General features: G+C 39.8%; 1 protein-coding gene across 1 annotated transcript in view; it reads left to right on the top strand.

The window, feature by feature from the left end:
• MMP2 (matrix metallopeptidase 2) overlaps nt 1-19,226 on the top strand; it is a 50,735-nt gene extending 31,509 nt beyond the window's left edge. The window contains exons 8-13 of the mRNA XM_007053996.4: nt 283-438; nt 3,689-3,818; nt 9,833-9,969; nt 12,265-12,424; nt 16,354-16,463; nt 18,371-19,226. Of these exons, the coding sequence (XP_007054058.1) occupies nt 283-438; nt 3,689-3,818; nt 9,833-9,969; nt 12,265-12,424; nt 16,354-16,463; nt 18,371-18,474 (797 nt within the window). The 3' untranslated portion in view covers nt 18,475-19,226. The remainder of the gene's footprint in view (nt 1-282; nt 439-3,688; nt 3,819-9,832; nt 9,970-12,264; nt 12,425-16,353; nt 16,464-18,370) is intronic.
• Nucleotides 19,227-19,886: the final 660 nt, after the last annotated feature.

Genomic DNA, 19,886 nt, shown 5'->3' with positions numbered 1-19,886 from the left:
GTTCAAGGGCACTTTACATGGGAGACAGTGAAAGTACATGCACGTGTCAACTGTACAATAGGATTTAAAAGAAATCTTTCTGTAGAATGAAATTTCCTAAGACTTGGCAACATGCATGGCATGTTTATTATTATTATATGAAATTCCACATCAAGCAATATTTATTATGGGAATCTTTTGGTGGAGTGAGGAGTGGTGGCAATTTTATGGGACTAGCATAATAGATGTAGTATATCTTTATTTGGATACAAGCAACCTGTGTTGACTCATTGTGTTGTTCAGGTTACAGTCTTTTCTTGGTTGCTGCTCATGAATTTGGCCATGCCATGGGACTAGAGCACTCTGAGGACCCAGGAGCTCTAATGGCTCCAATCTACACATTTACCAAGAACTTCAGACTATCTCAGGATGATATTAAAGGAATCCAGGAACTTTATGGTAAAGTATTCAGCATTTATCAAAAGTACAGGCTGCTCTGTTGTTTTCAGATGCTATTGTAAATAATGTGCACTTCTGACCAATTAAGGATGCAAATTTCCATTTCCTCGCCTGCCTCACTCAAGATATTGTTAGTGTTCCTACTTCCCATTAATGGTACAATTCAGTAACAAGTGGCCACTTAAGCTTCTGAGCTGTGAAAGCCCCAGAGCTGCAGAGGTTAATCCCAAATCTTTAGGTGGAACTTTCAAAGGTCCTCTCTCTCTTTGGCTGTGAAACGCCATGCTGGGAATTGTGGGCCACTTGCTCTCTAACATGGAGTCCCTAACTCAGGGGTCATGACCAGGTGTCAGGGGATCATAATCTCCTTGCCCTGCATATTGCTAAATGGGGTGGTCTATCCTGACTAAATGGCAGAGGGCAGTTCAAGGGTCCTGGTATGGACCCTCCCCACTCTCCGTATGGGCCACAGCCCTGGGGGAGAGGAGCTCTTTCCTTCTCCCTGCTGAGGAGTTCTGCGTCCCCCACCATGCCCCACCCCCAGTGCAGGAGGAGCTCACTCTGCAGCCCCGGGGTGGGAGAAGCTCTCTGCCCCCCCTCCTTTTTTCTATTATGGTATTTCCTCCTAACATGCAGTGCACAAACTCAGTGAGTCATACACGTATCCCCATAATGTGAGGTTATGGATACATGTACACCTACTTGGTTTGCACATGTTCCCCCCATATGGTTAAGGAGCCTGTATTCGAAGTGGATTAAAGATACAGGTCATTGAAATAGTGAATACGTAGCTGTTTATTTCTTTGCATATGATACATGTGCATGTGTTGATATGGTTTAATGTGTATAATGTGTGTGTGTTTAATGTGCTCCCCCCAGCAAGAGGTAACATTTAAATTCCTGCCCACACCCCTGTTTCTATGGGAGATGTGCATGCACAGTTCCGGGCAGAACCTGGGCCTAACATGGGGGTAGACATTTCCCAAGGACAGTGTACTACCTACCATCAGCCAGAGAAAACTTCATGCCAGATATTCAGCTCTTCATTTAGTCTCCTTAAAGCAATGGGGTGATAAAGGTTAATGGCTGGGTATACACTTTTCTTCTTCTGACACCAACTAGGGAGGTCACTCTTTTAGCCTGTAAAGGACATTTAAGTCTGTACTCCAAGGGCCTTTTTCGTCGAAAAGCAATGCAAAGAGGGTAAAGCTATTTCACAGATGGAGACACACACGTCATCTTCATCCTCATACAATTGTTTTCAAAGATGGATGCTTCAGAAGATGAGCAATTCTACCTTGTTCATTAAGGAGTCACTCCCTAGACTTAGATACTAGTGATTGCTGGTGGTGGTTAAAATGAAAATAAATTGCGCTGGAGGGACAAGTTGCTTTTCATGAGTTTCTTGTCTCCACTCTGCTCAATTTAGTGATTATTCTCCACATGATAGATGTTTCTTGTTATTTACTGATAAGTTGCAGAACGATATGTGAATAATAAACCTCCTCACCTGATTGATTTATTGATGATGGACCAGAATTTGCTTGTATAATGTGCAGTCTGTTACCTCTATCACGGTCCTATCAATCAGCCAACGATTTAGGCCGTACAACAGGAAAAACAACATGTGTAGATAATGTGTGGAAGGTGATATCTGTATATACAAGATGTTTCTTGTGATTTCTGTGGGGAAGAAGGGGATATCAGATATTTGTATTTTGCGTTCATCTTTAATATTTATTTATTTTTCTCCAGAGATCATTTTAGCTTATAGTTCATGGTGGTGGTTTTATGACTTTGATCAGTTAAAATCTATTCAGTCTGTACACTTGGTAAACTACTGTGTAGGGTTGCAAATATCTCTGAATAGAAGGCTGCTGATCAGTTTGAAAGGATCATATCATTTCTCTAGCCAGGCTTCTCACTTTTCTACCTGCATCACTTCTTAATTACTGGTGCCTTGATTCTGTAGTTCTGGACACCTTAGAAATGCTAATAATAATACCAAATAACCACCAGACATAAGTTCTTTATTCAAAAACCTGACTTAGATCTTCATTCTTTCCAATTCCTGGGCTCTTTAATTACAATTATTTAATCATTTGTGTAAAGTCTGGAGAGCCCAACCAAGATTGGACCTCATTGTGCAAGGTGCTGCACATAAACAGAAAAAGTATCCCTGCTTGGAATATTTTACAATCTAAATAGACAAGACAAAGGGATGAAAGCAGAAAAGGATGCAGCATACTACCAAAAGACTGGGAAGTGAGGCACACTAAGGTTAAGTGGTATTCACAAGTTCATAGAAAAAAGGCTCTGGAAGAGCTCAGAATTTAACCCAAGTCTCTTAAGTCACAGGTCTAAGCCTTAAGCAGAAGACCATCCTTCCTGCCTCTTTAAGTAACTGAAGTAATACTTTAACTCAAAGAACTTTTCATTTCTGTAAACAAACTTATATTTTGCTTTTGGGATTATGTTCATTACACATTTCCTAGCATTATTCAGAGCTACATCAAATCAGCGGAGTCACATTTTGTTTAATGATGTAAAACCACCTGATTGCTAAGGAGCAGCCAGATGCTACACCAGGCAATGCAGCTGCGGCCAAATAACAAAACAAAATAAAATCCAACAGATGGCAAAGTGCATGTTTTGAAGAGAACATTTTGATTCTTAATAAGGGGAGAAAGGCTATAAATGGCTCAAAATGGGTATTTATGACTTGCAAACTATTAGCAGGCTGGAAAAACTGCAGTACAAAAAGCTGGTATGTATAGTACTCCTTATTCAGAATTATCTGCACATCAGCTCAGATACCACAGCATACACTGTTTTAAGAAACTTTAGTTTGTTATATTTTAAACTACTATTTTAAATTCTCAAAGTTAATAATTGCAAATTGCTACCAAAAATTGTCAGCCCTGAAAATCTTCCAGACTAAATAGACAAGGTCAACTATGGGTAGGAGGGGAAATACAGGCACATAGAAGTGACGTGTCTTGACAAAGGTCACACAGCAGGTTAGTGGCAGTGCTTGGAATAGACTCCTTCTGCCCCAAGACCTTCTGAGTCCGAATCTAGTGCCCTGTCCACTGAACTACACAGCCTCTGAAACATTTCCATCAAATATAACCTCCAGACAACTGAAGTGATTGCTTCCCTTAAATGATTTACAGCAGTTGGGGGTCTTCACATTACTAGAACAACAATACACTCAAACATTACAGTATAAATCTGTTCTTCATTGTAGGAGGATCCACTGATTTTGGGCCAGATCCAGCTCCAACACTTGGACCAGTCACCCCAGTGTTATGCAAACAAGACGTTGTATTTGATGGTATCTCCCAAATTAGAGGAGAAACGTTTTTCTTCAAAGACAGGTAAGTGAGAGAAATTGCTTAGTGATAAGAGGTTGCCATAAAAAAGATGGAGAAAAGTTGTTCTCTCTTGCCACAGAGGGCAGGACACGAGGCAACGGGTTCAAACTACAGCACAGAAGATTTAGATTAAATCTCAGGACACTAGTCCTAACTGGAAGAACAGGAGGACAATGGAGCAGACTGCCTAGGGAGGTTGTGGAAGCTCCTTCACTGGAGGTTTTCAAAAGGAGGCTGGAGCATCTGTGGATCTTGGCAGGGGTTTAGACTAGATGACCCTTGTGGTCCCTTCGAACCCTGCGATTCTATGATTACTTGGAGCAGAAGGAAAGTTTGTGCTATACTGTCAAAGCAATTCTGTAAAATTCTGGTCGAAAACTAGAATTTCCATCCAAGAGAAAATTCAAAATTCTGAACAAACCAAATGTTCTGTTTCAGAACAAAGTGGAAATGGTGAAATTTCCAGTGGAAGGGAAATCGGGAGGAAGGGGGGGATTTAGAAATAATCTTGTTTGTTTGTTTGTTTAAATGACAGAGAGCCAGGAACCTAGAAGTCCTAGGAGCCTCAGATTTTCAGGGCTTCCAGGCTCTCCTCTGCAGGTTTGGGAGGTTTGTCTAGAGCTGGAGCTGCCAAGGGCTTCCAGGCTCCCATCTCGGCAGTAGCTTGGGCTCTGCCACAGGGAGCCTGGAAGCTCTGGGGTCCCCAACTCAGAGACGGTCTGAATGGCAGGGGTGCTCCAAGAGCCACTGGCCTTGGGAGCCTGGACTTCCCAGCAGCATGCCAGGTAAGGTGGCAGGAAACCAGGCAGGGTTCCATTGGAACCCACTTATGTTTTGCCAGAAGTTCATTGAACCAAATATGTTTCTGCAAAATAGTTCAGTTTTGATGAATCAGTCATGAAAAAACATTTAGTCAGAAAATTCCCAACCAGCTTTAGTTGGGGGGAGTATAAACAGCACCTTTGTGCTCCCCACCCCCCATTGCTTAGTTACACCAAGCATTCGCTGGCTATAGCTAAGGTTCTGGCCATGTGCATATAGTGTGTGTGTGTGTGTGTGTGTGAAACTCAAACACAACAGCTCAGATTTAGGACTAGAAAGTGAACCTGGCCAAACTATCCAATGGAACTGACTCATCCAATTTAGTGTCTGCGAGTTGCAAAAAGTAACACAAAATAAAAGAGTGAAAAGTACATTCATTGTTCCAATAATCCAATGTTTTATTATTGCCACAAAAACAGAGAACTCTGTTATACAGGAGAGTAGACTAAATAATCATAATGGCTCTTTCTGGCTTTAAATCTATGAACACAGCTTATGTGTTTATGTACATGATATGTGTGGGGGAGTATATATGTATGCACATTCACACTCATTTGTGCTTGAATAAATTCATTTTAGAAATTATGCTTTTTAATAATAGCTAAAAATGTAAAAACAAATCTAACTTGTTTAAAAGAAGCAGACTCCCTTGTTTAAAACTGCTTATTCAGTGCTGTAAAATATGAAATTGGCATGAATCAGAATGTCAATGGTTATATTATTGTCCCAGATAAACAGGCACAAAAGCCATTTTTCCAGCAGTACTGGAAACCACAACAGCTATGTGCTCGGCTGAAACACAGGAGACTTGGATGCAGTGAACAGAACTAAATAACCAACTGGGCATGCTCACAAAATATCCGCAGTGGAGCTTCCGATCTCAGGCCATTCAATAATCGTTTGTGCCTGCTGGTGTTGTAAGCCCAGAAATCTCCTCCACGTTTAATTTGCAGCTGGAACACTTTTGATTTTCTGCGAAATAATATTGCCTAAGCCATGTTCTTTGATCCCATCCTTTCGGAGAAAAAGATAGAGCAGAAGGGAGAAGCAAGCTCTTGGGGCCTGATTCACCACTATGTAACTCCACTGGTATAACACCAATAATTTAACTGATTTACTCCCACTTTACATGCATGTGAGATCCGAATCAAGGGCCAAGGTTCGGAAGATTTAACTTTTGCTCTGTTACTGGGTTTCTGGTCGAGTAACAGAGACTGGGGTGACAGATGGAGGAGAGAGGAACACAGTGAAGAAACTATGAAGACAACTCTCGCTGAAGCTCCTTTGTGGTGCTATCGGTATAAGGGGCCTCAGGAAATTTCCCTTGGGAAGGAATCTCTGCTGGCATTGGGGCACATAGAAGTTCCTGTGCTATTCCTTTCAGCCCCCCCAAAAGTAGGTGTGGCCAGGGTTTCCCTACAATCTGGTGATGTGCAGCTGCCAGAATGGTCCCTTGTGGGCTGTGGGCAGTTGCACAAGCAGTCCATGGATGCAAACATTGCAGAAAGCCACCTTTGGACCATTCCATGCCTGAGCTGCAAAGGGCTGGACCTCAGGACCTGAACCACTTCCTGTTTACCATACATATGGCACACACTTCTGCTAACCTCGATATTTGAGGGCAACCCTCAGCTCAAGCTTCCTTTTAGCTAAACAATGGCCTTTCGATAAAGTCGATCACTTTTAAACAAAACAACAACAAACTTTAAATGCAGGGGGAAAAGATCTGTGGAGTCAAATTTGTTTCATTGCACAAAAGTAACTTGAGACGTTTGCAAAACCTGCCTGACTGGTGGCTAGCTCATACCATTTCTGAATTGTGGTATTAAAATTGGTACTCCAATGCCACACGTATCATTTTTAGCACCCAGTTGTCAGCCAGGCCCCAAGCCAGCCTCCATTTTTGCCAATGGAATATTGCTGGTGTAAATGGGTAGTCATTTAGGCCCAGATTTGTAAAGGTATTCATGTGTTCAGCATTGCAACACCTAACTGACTTAACGGTCTGAGTATCATTTTCAAAAGCGATTTAGGCATTTAGATTCTAAGCCCCTTTGACTTCCAGGTCCTGATTCAGGAAAGCACCTTAGTACTGCACTGGATATTAACATTGCACAAAAATACAGCCATAATTATTTTCTGGTACAAATGGAGTTCACAAATAGAGGCCATCTCTGAAAACAGATCCTACTAAAAACAGTTTCCCAGCCTTTAAAATCCAAGATTCCTGAAGAAATCTCCACTCAATCTCCTGGGAAAGAGAAAGGAGGCTGTCAGGTGTATAAATACGCCATACTTAGTTTCCTAATGTAGGGCACCTCTGCTGAGCCCAGCAACATCCTCTTGCAGTTCCTCTCCAACTCGCTCCCCTCCTTCCTTTGTTTGGCAGCTGCTAGTGGTAGTGCAAGTCATAGCATTAGTGTAATCAGCAATTGCCTAGCTTTAATCAACTATATTATTCACATAGGTCTCTTACACTTGAAACTCACAGGCAAGTATGAATGTGTATATACCAGGCATCAGCTGTGCCAGGTCAACATTTTATAAGATACAAAATCATAGGGAAATATGAAATTCACCATGCAGTCAGTATACTTTAGTTGTTCCAAGAATAATATAAAAGACTAAAACAAATTGTTCAAACTGATTCATACTTTATCTAACATTCAGCAAAGACAGGGTGTGACTACTTATTTGTTTTACTTTGCAATTCATTTGCCTATCAGTCTCCTGGATTTCCCAACATTAGGGAGAGAAGGCAGAAAACAACCTTGTGATCCATTTCTGGAATTAAGAAATAACCCTGAATCATGGGGCCTGTGACTTTTATGACTCACCCACCTTAATAATAAAATTTACCAAAGAATCCAATTTTTATATCACACAGATAGAAGACAGAGAGAGGACTAAGGAGAAAGACTAGATGAGCTCTTCAAAACAAAGGGTTTTGTTTTTGTTTTTCCTCTCCATACAAATGTATGTAGAATCAAGAAATGAGGGAAGGGAAATACTGTGCATATGTGCTACTCTACATAAGCAAGAGGTCTGGTATTAAAAGACCTGCCAGCCCTTCCAGTGAGGATGTATGAAGCAATCTTATGAATCAGTAGAGCTGGGAAGAAATTGGAATTTGTGTTCAGTGAGAAATTCCAGCATTTAGAAATGTTTTTTCATTCAATTGGAACAAAAAAAAAAATATTCAAAATTTCCTGCAAAATGAAAAGTCCAAAAAATTTAAATTCAGAGCCACTGAATCATTTTGTTTCACTAATGTAAAAACATAATATATTGTATGCATTATATGTATATGTAATATACACTATTAAATTAATATTTCATGTAAAAGTCTAAACAAAATGTTTCAACATTATTGAAATGAAACAAGAAAGTTCATTTCTCCTTTTTTGCCATTGAATTTTTTTGCTGGAATCAACACGTAACCACAAAATGTATCAATTTTGACTAAACTGCATTTTCCAACAGCAAACTGTTGTGTCAAAAATGTGGGCTCCATTCATTAGAAAGGGGCTTTCGAACCCTTCTGGGCTCTGGGAGGTTTAGAATCCTAATGTGGATATGGATCCCTGGCCCTTTTCTCTGACTAGAGCCTAAATCTGATCCAAACTTAGCAAAGGGGAGCAGAGTCACTAACATGGATCAGAATTCTGCAGTTTAGGCCCTTCTCTAAGGCTAATCATTAATTAAAAGCTATATATGTAGTGGCAGATATGTGTTACATGGAGTTCCTTATGTCACATGTGATCTGCTTTTCTGTGAAAGAAAAGAAACATATAATAGGCAATAGGAAAAGGACTCTTTTCATACAGTGTATCAGTACATTTGCTTTTTTTTTTTTTTTGTCGTCCTGCGATAGCTACTCTGATTACTTCATTAAAAATAAAAATATAAATGAAATTGATGTTTATATCTGTGGAAAAATAGAACACATTAAGACATCATTATCCCAGTTATTAAGACCATATCTCAGGTTATATCGAACAAAACTTTTGTAAAAAAAGAGGAAAAGTAACACACATTTAGCCATTTGCTGTCTTGCTCATATCAGCTACTACACCCGATTATCATAATTGTTTAATTTTAGAAATGAGACAAAATCCTGTCGTACTTATAAATACATATTAAAATGCTCTCAATGTGCGTCCTTGCTAGCTCCATTTGTTCATTGTCAGATTTCAGCCGATGGTGGTACAGCAATCTATAAAGGCCATTTAGGGCCTGATCCTCCAATATTTAGGCCACCCTGAAATACAATTTCAGACTCTGAGAGTTTCATGAGAAAAGGGTTCCAGGTAGGGATGAGCAGAACGGGCCCATTTTTTCAGCTCCTACTTTTCAGACTGATGAACACTGGATTTGACCTGATTATTTGTTTACAAGCTACCAGCTAATGTATGTTGCAAGAGGGATTCAGCTAGCTTGTTGATTTTTCATCTTAAAAAATTGGCAAACTGCTGTAAGCTTTTGTTCTGTTGAGGCTGTTCCTTCAGCAGGGGAGGAAAACAGTAGTGCCTTTGTTACTATCAAGTGCCTTCTACAGAATGCCCTGCCACTGAAAGACGATTACAGGTTTTAAAATCATAAATCAAATTGAGGATACCGCTTGTACACAAAATAAGCATTTCTCTAATGAACATTTTTAATGTTTAAGGTTTCTCTTACAGCCAAGCTCCCTTCCCAGCTGCTTGATATATAGTTCTTCGATTTGAACTTTTCGTCACTACAATAATAATGGCAAGAGCAATTCATTGAATGCAAATGTCTGCATTTGTCAAATGCTTGTCCATCTGCTCCATACACAACAGCAGGATAACTGTAATCATGTCACTGCCTTGTAAATGGTTCTATTTGTACAAGTGAAGCGCAGAATACATTCTACTCTGGCGCAAGAAGCAACGTGAGCCCTTCAGCCATCAATCTACTCCATTTCAGTGGGGTTCCGGCGTGCGGCAGATTATGCAACCATTCCATTAGCATGCGGCAGGAGGATTCATTTAACCTCTCAGGCACCGTTTTGAACGTATAGCCAAGCAGTTATAAGTTTGTGCTGCTGTTGCTAGACCATGTGAGAGCATGTGCGTGTGCTTGCACATAGGTCTTTGCCAGATATTATGAGAAACAGATGTGCTGATGAATCAGTTCATTGTAAAGCCTGTGCCATTTTCTGTTCTGTTCAGATTCATGTGGAGGACTGTAAACCCCCGAAATAAACCCACAGGTCCCTTGCTTGTTGCTACATTCTGGCCAGAGGTGCCAGAAAAAATCGATGCCGTCTATGAGGCCCCTCAGGAAGAGAAGACAGTGTTTTTTTCAGGTATTGGTTTCAAGTTGTAAACATAGCCTGTATAAGCACTGCATTCAAATTCGATCTTTTAAATGCTAAGCTGGATCAGGGACATGTACCTCTGAGGACAGCCATATCAGATCTGTTATGAATGTCAGATTTCAGCCATTCCTTTCCTAGGACTAAAGGTCCAGAACCTGCAAGTTGCTGAGCACCCTCCACTGCCATTAACCCCCTGGGAGCTGAAAGGCTGTTAGCATCTTGAAAGAAAAGCTCAGCAACATGCAGAACCTGGATTACTCAGAGAGGCAGAGAGAATGCATGCGGGCATGCTAGCTAGCTTGATGGGAGAGGATAATAATAGATACAAATCAATATACTATCCATTTTAACACGGTTGGAGTCATATATATGCTCCAGCTAGCCTAGCCAAACTAGTGCAGCTGGGAGGTTGTTTTCAATGTTTGGAAAACCGAGCCAGCAAAAACTAAGCTCCAGAATCCATTGCAACATGACTAAACATCTCCAACCATGGAAAAAACACATGGTTGATGCTGCTGTACATTTTCTGCACAGGAGGGGAAAGTATTGGTAATTTATTCCACGTTTGATTGGCTATTGGATTAAGCTACATGATAAAAAATAAAAACTCAGCACAGTCAAAATGCTTTGATATGCCATCTCCAGTAAATATTATTGTTAGTTGCTGGGGACTTCGGAGATTTATTTTGTTTGGTTTGGTGTGGGGGGTTTTTTTGTTTGCTTGTTTGGTTTTTTTGTTTTGTTTTGCTTTTGGATTTTACATTTTCCAGGGAAATGCAATTGCTTTGGAAGAATTCTAAACAGGAAAGACTAGCGAACACTAAAAGATCAGCAGGAAACTGCCTGTAGCCCAAGTACCCTAAAATCCTTTGTACAGGAGCATCCACATTTTGCTCCTGAAAGGCCACGCTGGTAACTTACAGGATGGAGAAGATTATCCTGGGAAGCTGTGACTATAAAAAGATTTGGGGGTTGTAGTGGATAATCAACTCAACTTTGAGCTCATTCTGTACTCTGTGGCCAAGATAGCTAATGCAATTCTGAGATGCCTAAACAGGGGAATCTGAAGTAGAGCAGAGTCTATGAGTACCTACAAGAGGAACAAATATTTAATAATGGGCTCTAGTCTAGAAAAGAAAGGTATAACCCGATCCAAGTTCAAGCTAGACACATTCAGACTGGAAATCAGGAGTAAATTTTCAATGGTGAGAATAAGTAACCATTGGAACAATCTAATCTGGGCATGGTGGATTCTCCATCACTGACCATTTTAAAATCAAGATTGGATGTTGTTCTAAAAGCTCGGCTCTAGGAATTATTTTGAGTTAGTTCTATGGCCTATGTTGTACAGGAGGTCAGACTAGATTATCACAATGATCCCTTGTGGCCCTGGAATCTGTGAATCTATGAGTTTGCTAGGAACTTCAGTGTTGCACCTTACACCTTTCTCGTGTTATATAACTTACTTCCGGATCCAACTCCCAGTGAAGTCAATGGAAAGCTTTCTGACATTCATAATTATTGTAATATAATTGTGGCCAATAGAAATATTCTCTCATGGTGAAAGCTTCCATGGTCACCGGCGGGTAATCTCACTGGCGTCAATGGGAATATTCACTGAGTAAGGTACCAATCAATGTAAAGGTTGCAGAATTTGGCCCTTTGATTTGTATGTATTTTGGGTCATATTAGAAAGTTTTCCTGAATCAAGGACCACAGAATCAGGGCCTTTTAAAATGGAGATATAGACGACCAATTAATATATGATATTCTTGTATCTAACTTGATGGATGAATAGAAATTTCTGAAATAAACAAACCACAGATACATGGAGAAGGTGCGTGTGGGATATGGGCTGCATTTGGCCTTCAGACTACCCTGCTTTAAGACTTCATCATCCAACCAGATTATCATTGTTAATTATTTGTATTACAGTAAACCCAACTGACAGCAAAGCCTATGCATGCTCATAGTCAGAGGCACTCCCTGTCCCCGAAAGCTTACAATCTAAATAGACAAGTCAGATGACAAGCAGGAGGGGAAACAGAGAGGGGAAGCTATATGTCCAAAGCCAAGCATCAGGTCAATGCCAGAACCAGGAACAGAACCATAATTCCTGAGCCTCAGTCCAGTGCTCTGCCTACTGGAACACACTATTTACTAGTAATATAAGCAGGATGATAAAAGATCTTATAAAGTGTCACAAAACAGAAATAGCTTTTTTGGTTAATCCACTTTGTAACAGAGTTAACTACCATGTAACTAAGTGTTTTTCCCACTTAGGAAATGAGTACTGGGTTTATTCAGCCAGTACTTTGGAGAGAGGATATCCAAAGAAACTCACCAGTTTGGGGTTACCTCCCGAGGTACAACACGTCAATGCAGCTTTTAACTGGAGCAAAAACAAGAAGACATACATTTTTGCAGGAGACAAGTTTTGGAGGTGAGACACATTACAATTAAGGTGGTGAGCCCTTAACTAAGCTCACAGCTGTTGCGATGGATCCTTGTTCTCATTTAGGCTCAGGTGTTTGCTGCAAAATGTTTTGCCAGACAAGAGCCTAAAAAGATTATATCCCTTGGCAGCACAGAAACAAGGTGGTCAGGTGACAAGGCCTGGAATAAATCTCTGAGATTTTCAAAGTCACATACAGCAGCTAGGTGAAAGTCACTGGCAGTTAAGCATCTAACTGCCATCTGTGCCTTTGAAAAATCTCCCCTTAAACCACTATTCCTGAAGGGCATTGGACATAAAAATGGGGAAACAAGGGATGATATAAGGCTAGCAAACTTTGGGATAACTGCTCTTCTTGTCACAACAGAAATAACAAAGGGCTAACATATTTGCTTTACTTATCCAGCTGGGGCTGAGGGGAGCTGGGCACATCCTGCCACAATATATCTGTTAATCGTTTGTCAAATCTTAATTTGAAATTTATTTTGACAGCATCTGCAATCCTTTTCATATGTTTTCTATGCACAACAAGGCAAGCACCTTTTGTAAGGATGTCCACAGATACCCAGAAATACTAGCGTGTATATTAATGTACCCTAAGAGTCATGTTGGAAATGCCTCTCAGGGAGTTAAAATGTTATGCAACATAAGTAACCAAATGCAGAATTCAAATGTCATATTATTTTTTTTGTTATTTATCAGATATGATGTTGCCTAGAGGTTCTAACAAAGATGGGATCCTTTTATGCTAGGCATAGTAGTTACATATAGTAAATGACAGTTCCTGCACCAAAGAGCTTATATTTTAAATAGAAAGGATATTTTAAATAGACAGACAAAGACTGGGAGAAATTAAGGATTATCCCCATTTTACAAAAGGGAATTGAAGCACAGAGAGACTTGACTAAAGTCACATAGAAAGTCTGTGGTAAACCTGGGGACTGAAACCAGATTTCCTGAAAATTATTCTTCCTTCCCAAATAATCAAAGTAATACTCAAAGAGTTGCACAGCAGGAAGTTTTGGCTAACTTTGTGCTACAAGGAAAGGACAGCTCCTTCACACCCATCCCTGACTAGAAAGTCTAACTGAGTCTCATGCTAGAAGGAAACGTTTTTAACCGTGGGTCTATGAGTGTGATTAAAATAGTATCAAATATCTTATGTTGTATCTGAAGAAAACTGGACCCATTTTATTTGATTTAGTGGAGTTGCAGGAGTATAACTGTCAGCAGGTTTGGGCACAAAAATAGGTTCTTAAAATTAGTCACCGGTCTGAGTGCTTCGCTGAACTGCGGTGACTTACCTAAGGAATACACATCAAGAAAGGAGTAGAGCTGGGAGCAGAATCCATAGGTCCTGACATCCTGGCTCCTGCTTTAATCTCCAGACAGACCTTTCTCGCACATGGAATTAGGGCAGGGTTTGGTTTTGAGAACACACACTTTACATTCCAGGTAGAAATAAGAACCAGTCATAATTGATAATATAGAAAGACGGAAAAATCAGGAAACTCCTACTACAGATGTAATATATTCCAAAAGTTTCAAGTATTCTTCCAGTGAAATGTAAGCTATATCACACATCAAAGGTATATTTACGGTGTGTGAATCCTTTTTATATGAACAATAATTTCATGTTGTGAACAGAGTAGATGAAGTGTCTTTTTTATATCCTAGTAGCTATGAATTCCTATAAGTACATAAACTATCCTTTCAGAAAGGTTGCCATTTGAAAGACAAGTATGATTAATTACCTTTGAGAATAGCACTCTTCTTTTCCCCATTATCTGAAAAATCAGGCATTGATCTTAAAAAGCAAAAGATTGCTTATCGCTCACTTTGAAAATATTAACTATGCAGCTGATCATGTTTCATGTTTTCAAGTATTTACAGTATAGCTACTTGTAATACTTCAAATTACAGACCGTGAGTTAGCAAAGCCGCTAGTTTGCTCCTGAGCACTCGCTGTTTTGATTAACTGTACATTTGGGTCTCCAAGAAATTTATCACTCTGATCTCAGACACTATTTCGATCAAAGCCCCTTCCTTATCAGTTGCAGTCACTGTAGAATGTATAATTTATTGTTAAGCAACTAAACAGCTTAACTGATTTATATCTGTATAAAGAAGATAGCAAGCAATCAAAAAACATTTGGTAAAAGGCAACTGTGTTTAACACAGACATTATAACCGTTAAATATGCAGCTGCTTTATTTTATACAAGTACTCTGCCAGACAGAATGAAAATAACTACTTGGCAAAGTCCTTTTCATGTCATTATCACAAGCTTTAAACTGAGGTATAAGAAGGAAGCCCACTGCCTCCCTTTCAGTGTCTTCAGAACAGGATGGTTAAGCCAGGGAGGTTTACTGGGCTGGTGGTGAGGGGAGTTGGTTCATAAATTCCACAGCTAAACTTTTAAAACTTCACCGCAGGATGGTTTAGCCCCCCAAAGTAGGTTTTGCTTAACTAGTAATAGAAAAAATAGTCATGATTTTAAATCTCTCTCTGAATATATGGGCTTAATTTTGATCTAAGTTACATCAGTATAAACCAGGGGTAACAGTCAAAATCGAGAGGAGTTTAGGTGTGTAAAACTAGTAAGGGAGAGGAGAATCAGGCTCTATATAGAACAGGAATATAAACACTTCTGTAGACTATTTGTGTGTAGGAAGTGAAGACGACCATAAAGAGATCAGTCCACTATCACAGTTTAAAATGAGGCTCACTGATGCAGTCCTGTACTGGGGGCATAGGTGCATCCATTGCTACTGTCCCTTGGTAAATCCTGCATACTCTCCTCTCTCCTCCTTCTGGGAATCAGTCTCAGTTACTAGGTCCATGTGAGGTGGCGAGCCCGGCTATAGCTTCCCTGCCCCCTTGGGGATATCCTTAGGGTGACCAGATGTCCCTTTTTTAAAGGGACAGACCTGTTTTTTAGGACTTTTTCTTACATAGGTGCCTATTACCCCCCACCCCCGTCCCGTTTTTTCATAGTTGCTATCTGGTCACCCTAGATATCCTTCATCCCGAGGGTCACAGAATGGGATTAGTCCCTGTGCTCCTATGTGCATAGGGACAGTCACTTGTGGATTAACTGTATGTGGGCTATGAAAATGGGGGAAAGGCTTCTTACATCTTTCCTCTCCCTGTGCACAGGCTAGTCTAGAGCGAAGTGCCCAAAGTGAACAAAGCAACAGATCCTCAACTGGTAGAAATCGGCAAAGCTCCAGTCACTTCAAAAGAATGTTGGAAAGTAGATATGAGTTCAGTGGAGCTAAACTGATTTATACTAGCTGAGGATTTGGCCCCAAAAGTATAATGAATGAAAGTAATTGGGATGGTTTAAATTCTCTGTTTTTCCAAGCTAAAGTATTACTGGTAGTAACACATGTAAGGAAGTTTAGCTCTTGTAACCTTTTTTATCATCACTGGTAGGGCTGTGTGAAAACAGTGGAGATTTGGGGTGAAATTTCATGCAAAACTATTTATAATTTCATTCTGGGTAATTTTTATGGCTCAGAAATGTCGCTTTGAACGGCCATTATACATCAAACTGTGCCATTTTGAAAAGTTGCTGGTTGCAGAGCTCCTTCACTGGAATTACGTTTTGAAGTTTAAAATATGAATTTTGGGAACTCGATGGCGTTGCTCAGAAAAGACGATCTGTGAGTGAAAGCGAGGTCCATGTTCAGTTCAGAACTGATTGCATTTTCAAACGGAAAAGCTGAAAAAATTCACAGGATTTTCACAAAATTGGACCAGTTTAGTGAAACTGAAACAGTGTGAAAACAGAGTTACTGAATTTCACATGTGAATGTTTTGTACAGCCACAGTTACTGGTGACTTCCTGAAAGGTAGTGTCAGACATTACAATTAAATAAAGCCATGTGATTATGGGGTTTTATCTTCTACAGGTACAATGAAGTAAAGAAGAAAATGGACCCTGGGTTCCCTAAATTAATTGCTGATGCTTGGAATGGAGTTCCAGATAACCTAGATGCGGTGCTGGATCATAGTGGAAGTGGTGAGCGGCAGTCTGTCATAAGTCATTATAGAGCTTCCTTTCAAGAGTGTATTGCCCTTGTCTACTTCTAGACTTCCTGGAGACATTCAATTCTAGTGGTTAATGAACATGCAGCCACTCCGTCATTCTGCTTGGCATGCTGCCAGCTGAAATAAGTTTTTCAGTTAAATATCCCATTGCTCTCAATTTATTCTTTAGGAATTATCAAAAGCTTTAGGAATTATTACATTTCCTGAACGTTTCTGGTTCCTGTAAAAAACAATCATCCTTTCAAATCAGCACCACTTTCATGCAGTACATGTATTTAAAAAGTTTGCTACCATTGATATTGAAAGTATTTAAGCTCCCCTGACACCGGTCCCTTGGAAAGGAAGTCTCTTAGAAATAGGGATTTAGTAGCAAAGGAATCCTTTGATTTTTAGTTCTCATTTTCCCTTTTTAGAAATGGGCAAACCAAATTAGATAACACAGTTCCTCCCCATTCCAAAACCATATTTAAAACAGCCCATTAGAGAACTGGTTGGAGTAGAGATGGGTTTGAACCATATTGTGGAATATGGAATCCTGAGGGGAGTCAGAATCCAAACTTGGGCCCAGAGCCAAATTTTGTCAACTGGAACATATCTCTACTTTGGGGGAGTTTTCTCCACTTTGTTTCCATTGTGGACCGGAAGTGGAAGTAATAATATACCTCAGGAAAGGGTCTTCTTCCAGAATACTTGACCAGAACCAGAATGCCAAAAACCTCATGGGGAAAGAGACTTCTCATGAGAAAGTCGGTGCAATGTTAGATTTTGTCTAAACACCTGAACTTTTGAATTGAATCCAAATTCTGAACTGTTGGGGACTTACCCGACATTAACCTCATTGTCAATATAATTTGTATACTGGGTCTTCTTTTTGGCTTTATGTTTTATATGCCATGTCTTGTCCATGGGTAGCTTGAAGGCCTTAGTTTTTTTTCTGTCACTATGCTCCAGGAGGTTACAAACCTGTTCTATATGTGGAGGAATTTAAAAAAAGAATCAGTCACACACACGCACTATAAATGTGTACGACATAGTCCTTAAGGCTTGGATTGGATGTCTGGATGACTGGATGTCGAGAAAGAAGCCACTTTCTCGGCTTTGCACCATTCTGGTGGTGTGAAGCCTGAAAACCAGATTAGCTGACTTCCTGTGGATTCTCCTTCTAGTCCAGGATAGGGTCAGCATAAGATCATGCCGCATGGCCTCTGCTATAAGAAGTGTTCCAAGAGGAAAGGGTGTGACCAGGAACTCCTTGTGCCCAGGAGATTTCCCCACATGGCTCCTTGGAATCATGGGTGGCCAGTTAGAGCATGTTCCAGCACTGCTCTAATTCTCCCAGGGTCTGAATCAGACCATGGTAAACTCCAGGACTGGGGGAATATATACAGGTAGCTTGGAGCCACCTTTGCTTCTTCCATCTTTGAATGTATCTCAGCTGCAGCTAAGGACCTAGTCCATGGTTTTCAGAAGTGGCCTGCCATTTTTGCACTGACAACTTCACAGGCACAAGTGTTTGTGAGATGTCACGGAGGTGCCTACCTGTTCGCACCTTCATACCACGTAGCTAAATTTTAAAATGACATTAATTGTGCCAGCAAATATTTGTGTGCATAAAACATAGGCTCACAAAATCGGCTTCCTTCAAAATAAGGCCTCTCTTGATAGCCACTCTGGATTTCATATATAAATATAAGTTATTAATACAAATGTAATTTTAAAAACCCTGTTAAAAACAAAACACAATTTCTTCTAAATATCCTTAGAAAAATTTCTTCTATTCCTATAGGTTTAGCTGAAATAATAAAGAAACAAACAAAAACTATTATCAAGAATTGTGTTTTCCGTAATATATATCCTTCTTTTTTTCTCTCTTCACAGGGTACAGCTACTTTTTCAAGGACTGGTATTATCTAAAACTGGAAGACACTAGCTTGAAGATTGTTAAAGTCGGCAATGTAAAATCCGATTGGTTGGGTTGCTGAACTGTATAAAATATTAATAACCAAATACTTACTCTTTTTCTTATATGCCTTTTCTGTAATTAGAGATAGATCTGAATGCTAATTAATGGACCAGTCTGGTACTGGTACCAAAACACTAAGTACCAGTACTCTACACTTTCTTTCATCAGATAATTTAAGAGCGTGCACCTCCTAAATATACAAAAGATGTTTACTTACGTATCCCAAAAATATGGTACAACTTTCCAATTTTCATGATCGTCATAGTGATGCTAGTAGCAGAACATCCATCACCTTTTATTCCCCTGGTGCCTGAATCAAAATCCAGTGAAGTCAATGGAAACTGACGTCTTTGGACCTTGGTTCTGTCTCCTGTAGGGTACCAGTCCCAAATAGGCCCAAATGAGATGTACCAGCAGTGCACTTTGAGTTTTTTTTAATACGACTCTGAATATAGATGGACTTGTCTCAACGCTTGTCACCTTCTTGCAGGTTTTGGTCATCGTTTCCATTTATTTACATAGTAATACAGAAAGACTGTCAAAGGCACAGGTTGCCTCAGGATTTGATTTGTGTTGATGCATGATGGAATCATGGCAAGAAACTGTATTAAAAGTATTGTTTTAAAGTACTTTTTATTTTAATATCTTAGTTAAAATTTAGCAATTTGCTTCATGCACTTTGTTACTACTATCACTTGTGTATATGGACAGAATGACTCAGATTTTTGAGGTCGATGCATTATACATAAAAAGGCAAGTACTAATGTTTAACTTGTTTTATTTTATTTTGTTTTGTTTGTTCTCTATAACATTGGGGGCTTTGTTTGTTTATTTGTTTACCTGCTTGCTTATACATTAGGCAATGGAAAATTTTCAATCTACTGCCTGATGGAATGTTTTTATTCATAAAAAAAAAGAAAATCCCACACACAAAATGCCAATGATACAAATAAAACCAAATGACGCTGTCAGTGATTCTCATAGACATGCTTCCTTGAATTGTTTGAATTTACAAAGCATTTTGGTAGCATGTTAAATTGAGTGTCTGTCAAAGGAAAGACAATATTAACCCACAACAGAAATGCATATCGGAAGTGTTTAGGAACTCAGGTTCAAATGCTCAGTTGGTGACTTCAATAGAGCTGCACCAATTTACACCAATCCAAATATTTCATAGAATCGTATGGTCAGAAGGGACCGCAAGGATCATCTAGTCTAACCCCCTGCCAAGATGCGGGATTTGTTGTGTCTAAACCATCCAAGATAGACGGCTATCCAGCCTCTTTTTAATAACCTCCAGTGAAAAAGCTTCTACAACCTCCCTAGGCAGTCTATTCCATTCTCCTACTGTTTTAACAATTAGGAAGTTTTTCCTGAGATTTGATCTAAATCTGCTATGCTGTAGTTTGAACCCATTGCCTCTTGTCCTGC

Source organism: Chelonia mydas, chromosome 12 (assembly GCF_015237465.2).
Source record: "Chelonia mydas isolate rCheMyd1 chromosome 12, rCheMyd1.pri.v2, whole genome shotgun sequence".
NCBI classification, from domain to species: Eukaryota; Metazoa; Chordata; order Testudines; family Cheloniidae; genus Chelonia; species Chelonia mydas.
The sequence above is the reverse complement of the archived record's forward strand: the minus strand, read 5'-3'. Positions and strand labels throughout refer to the sequence as shown.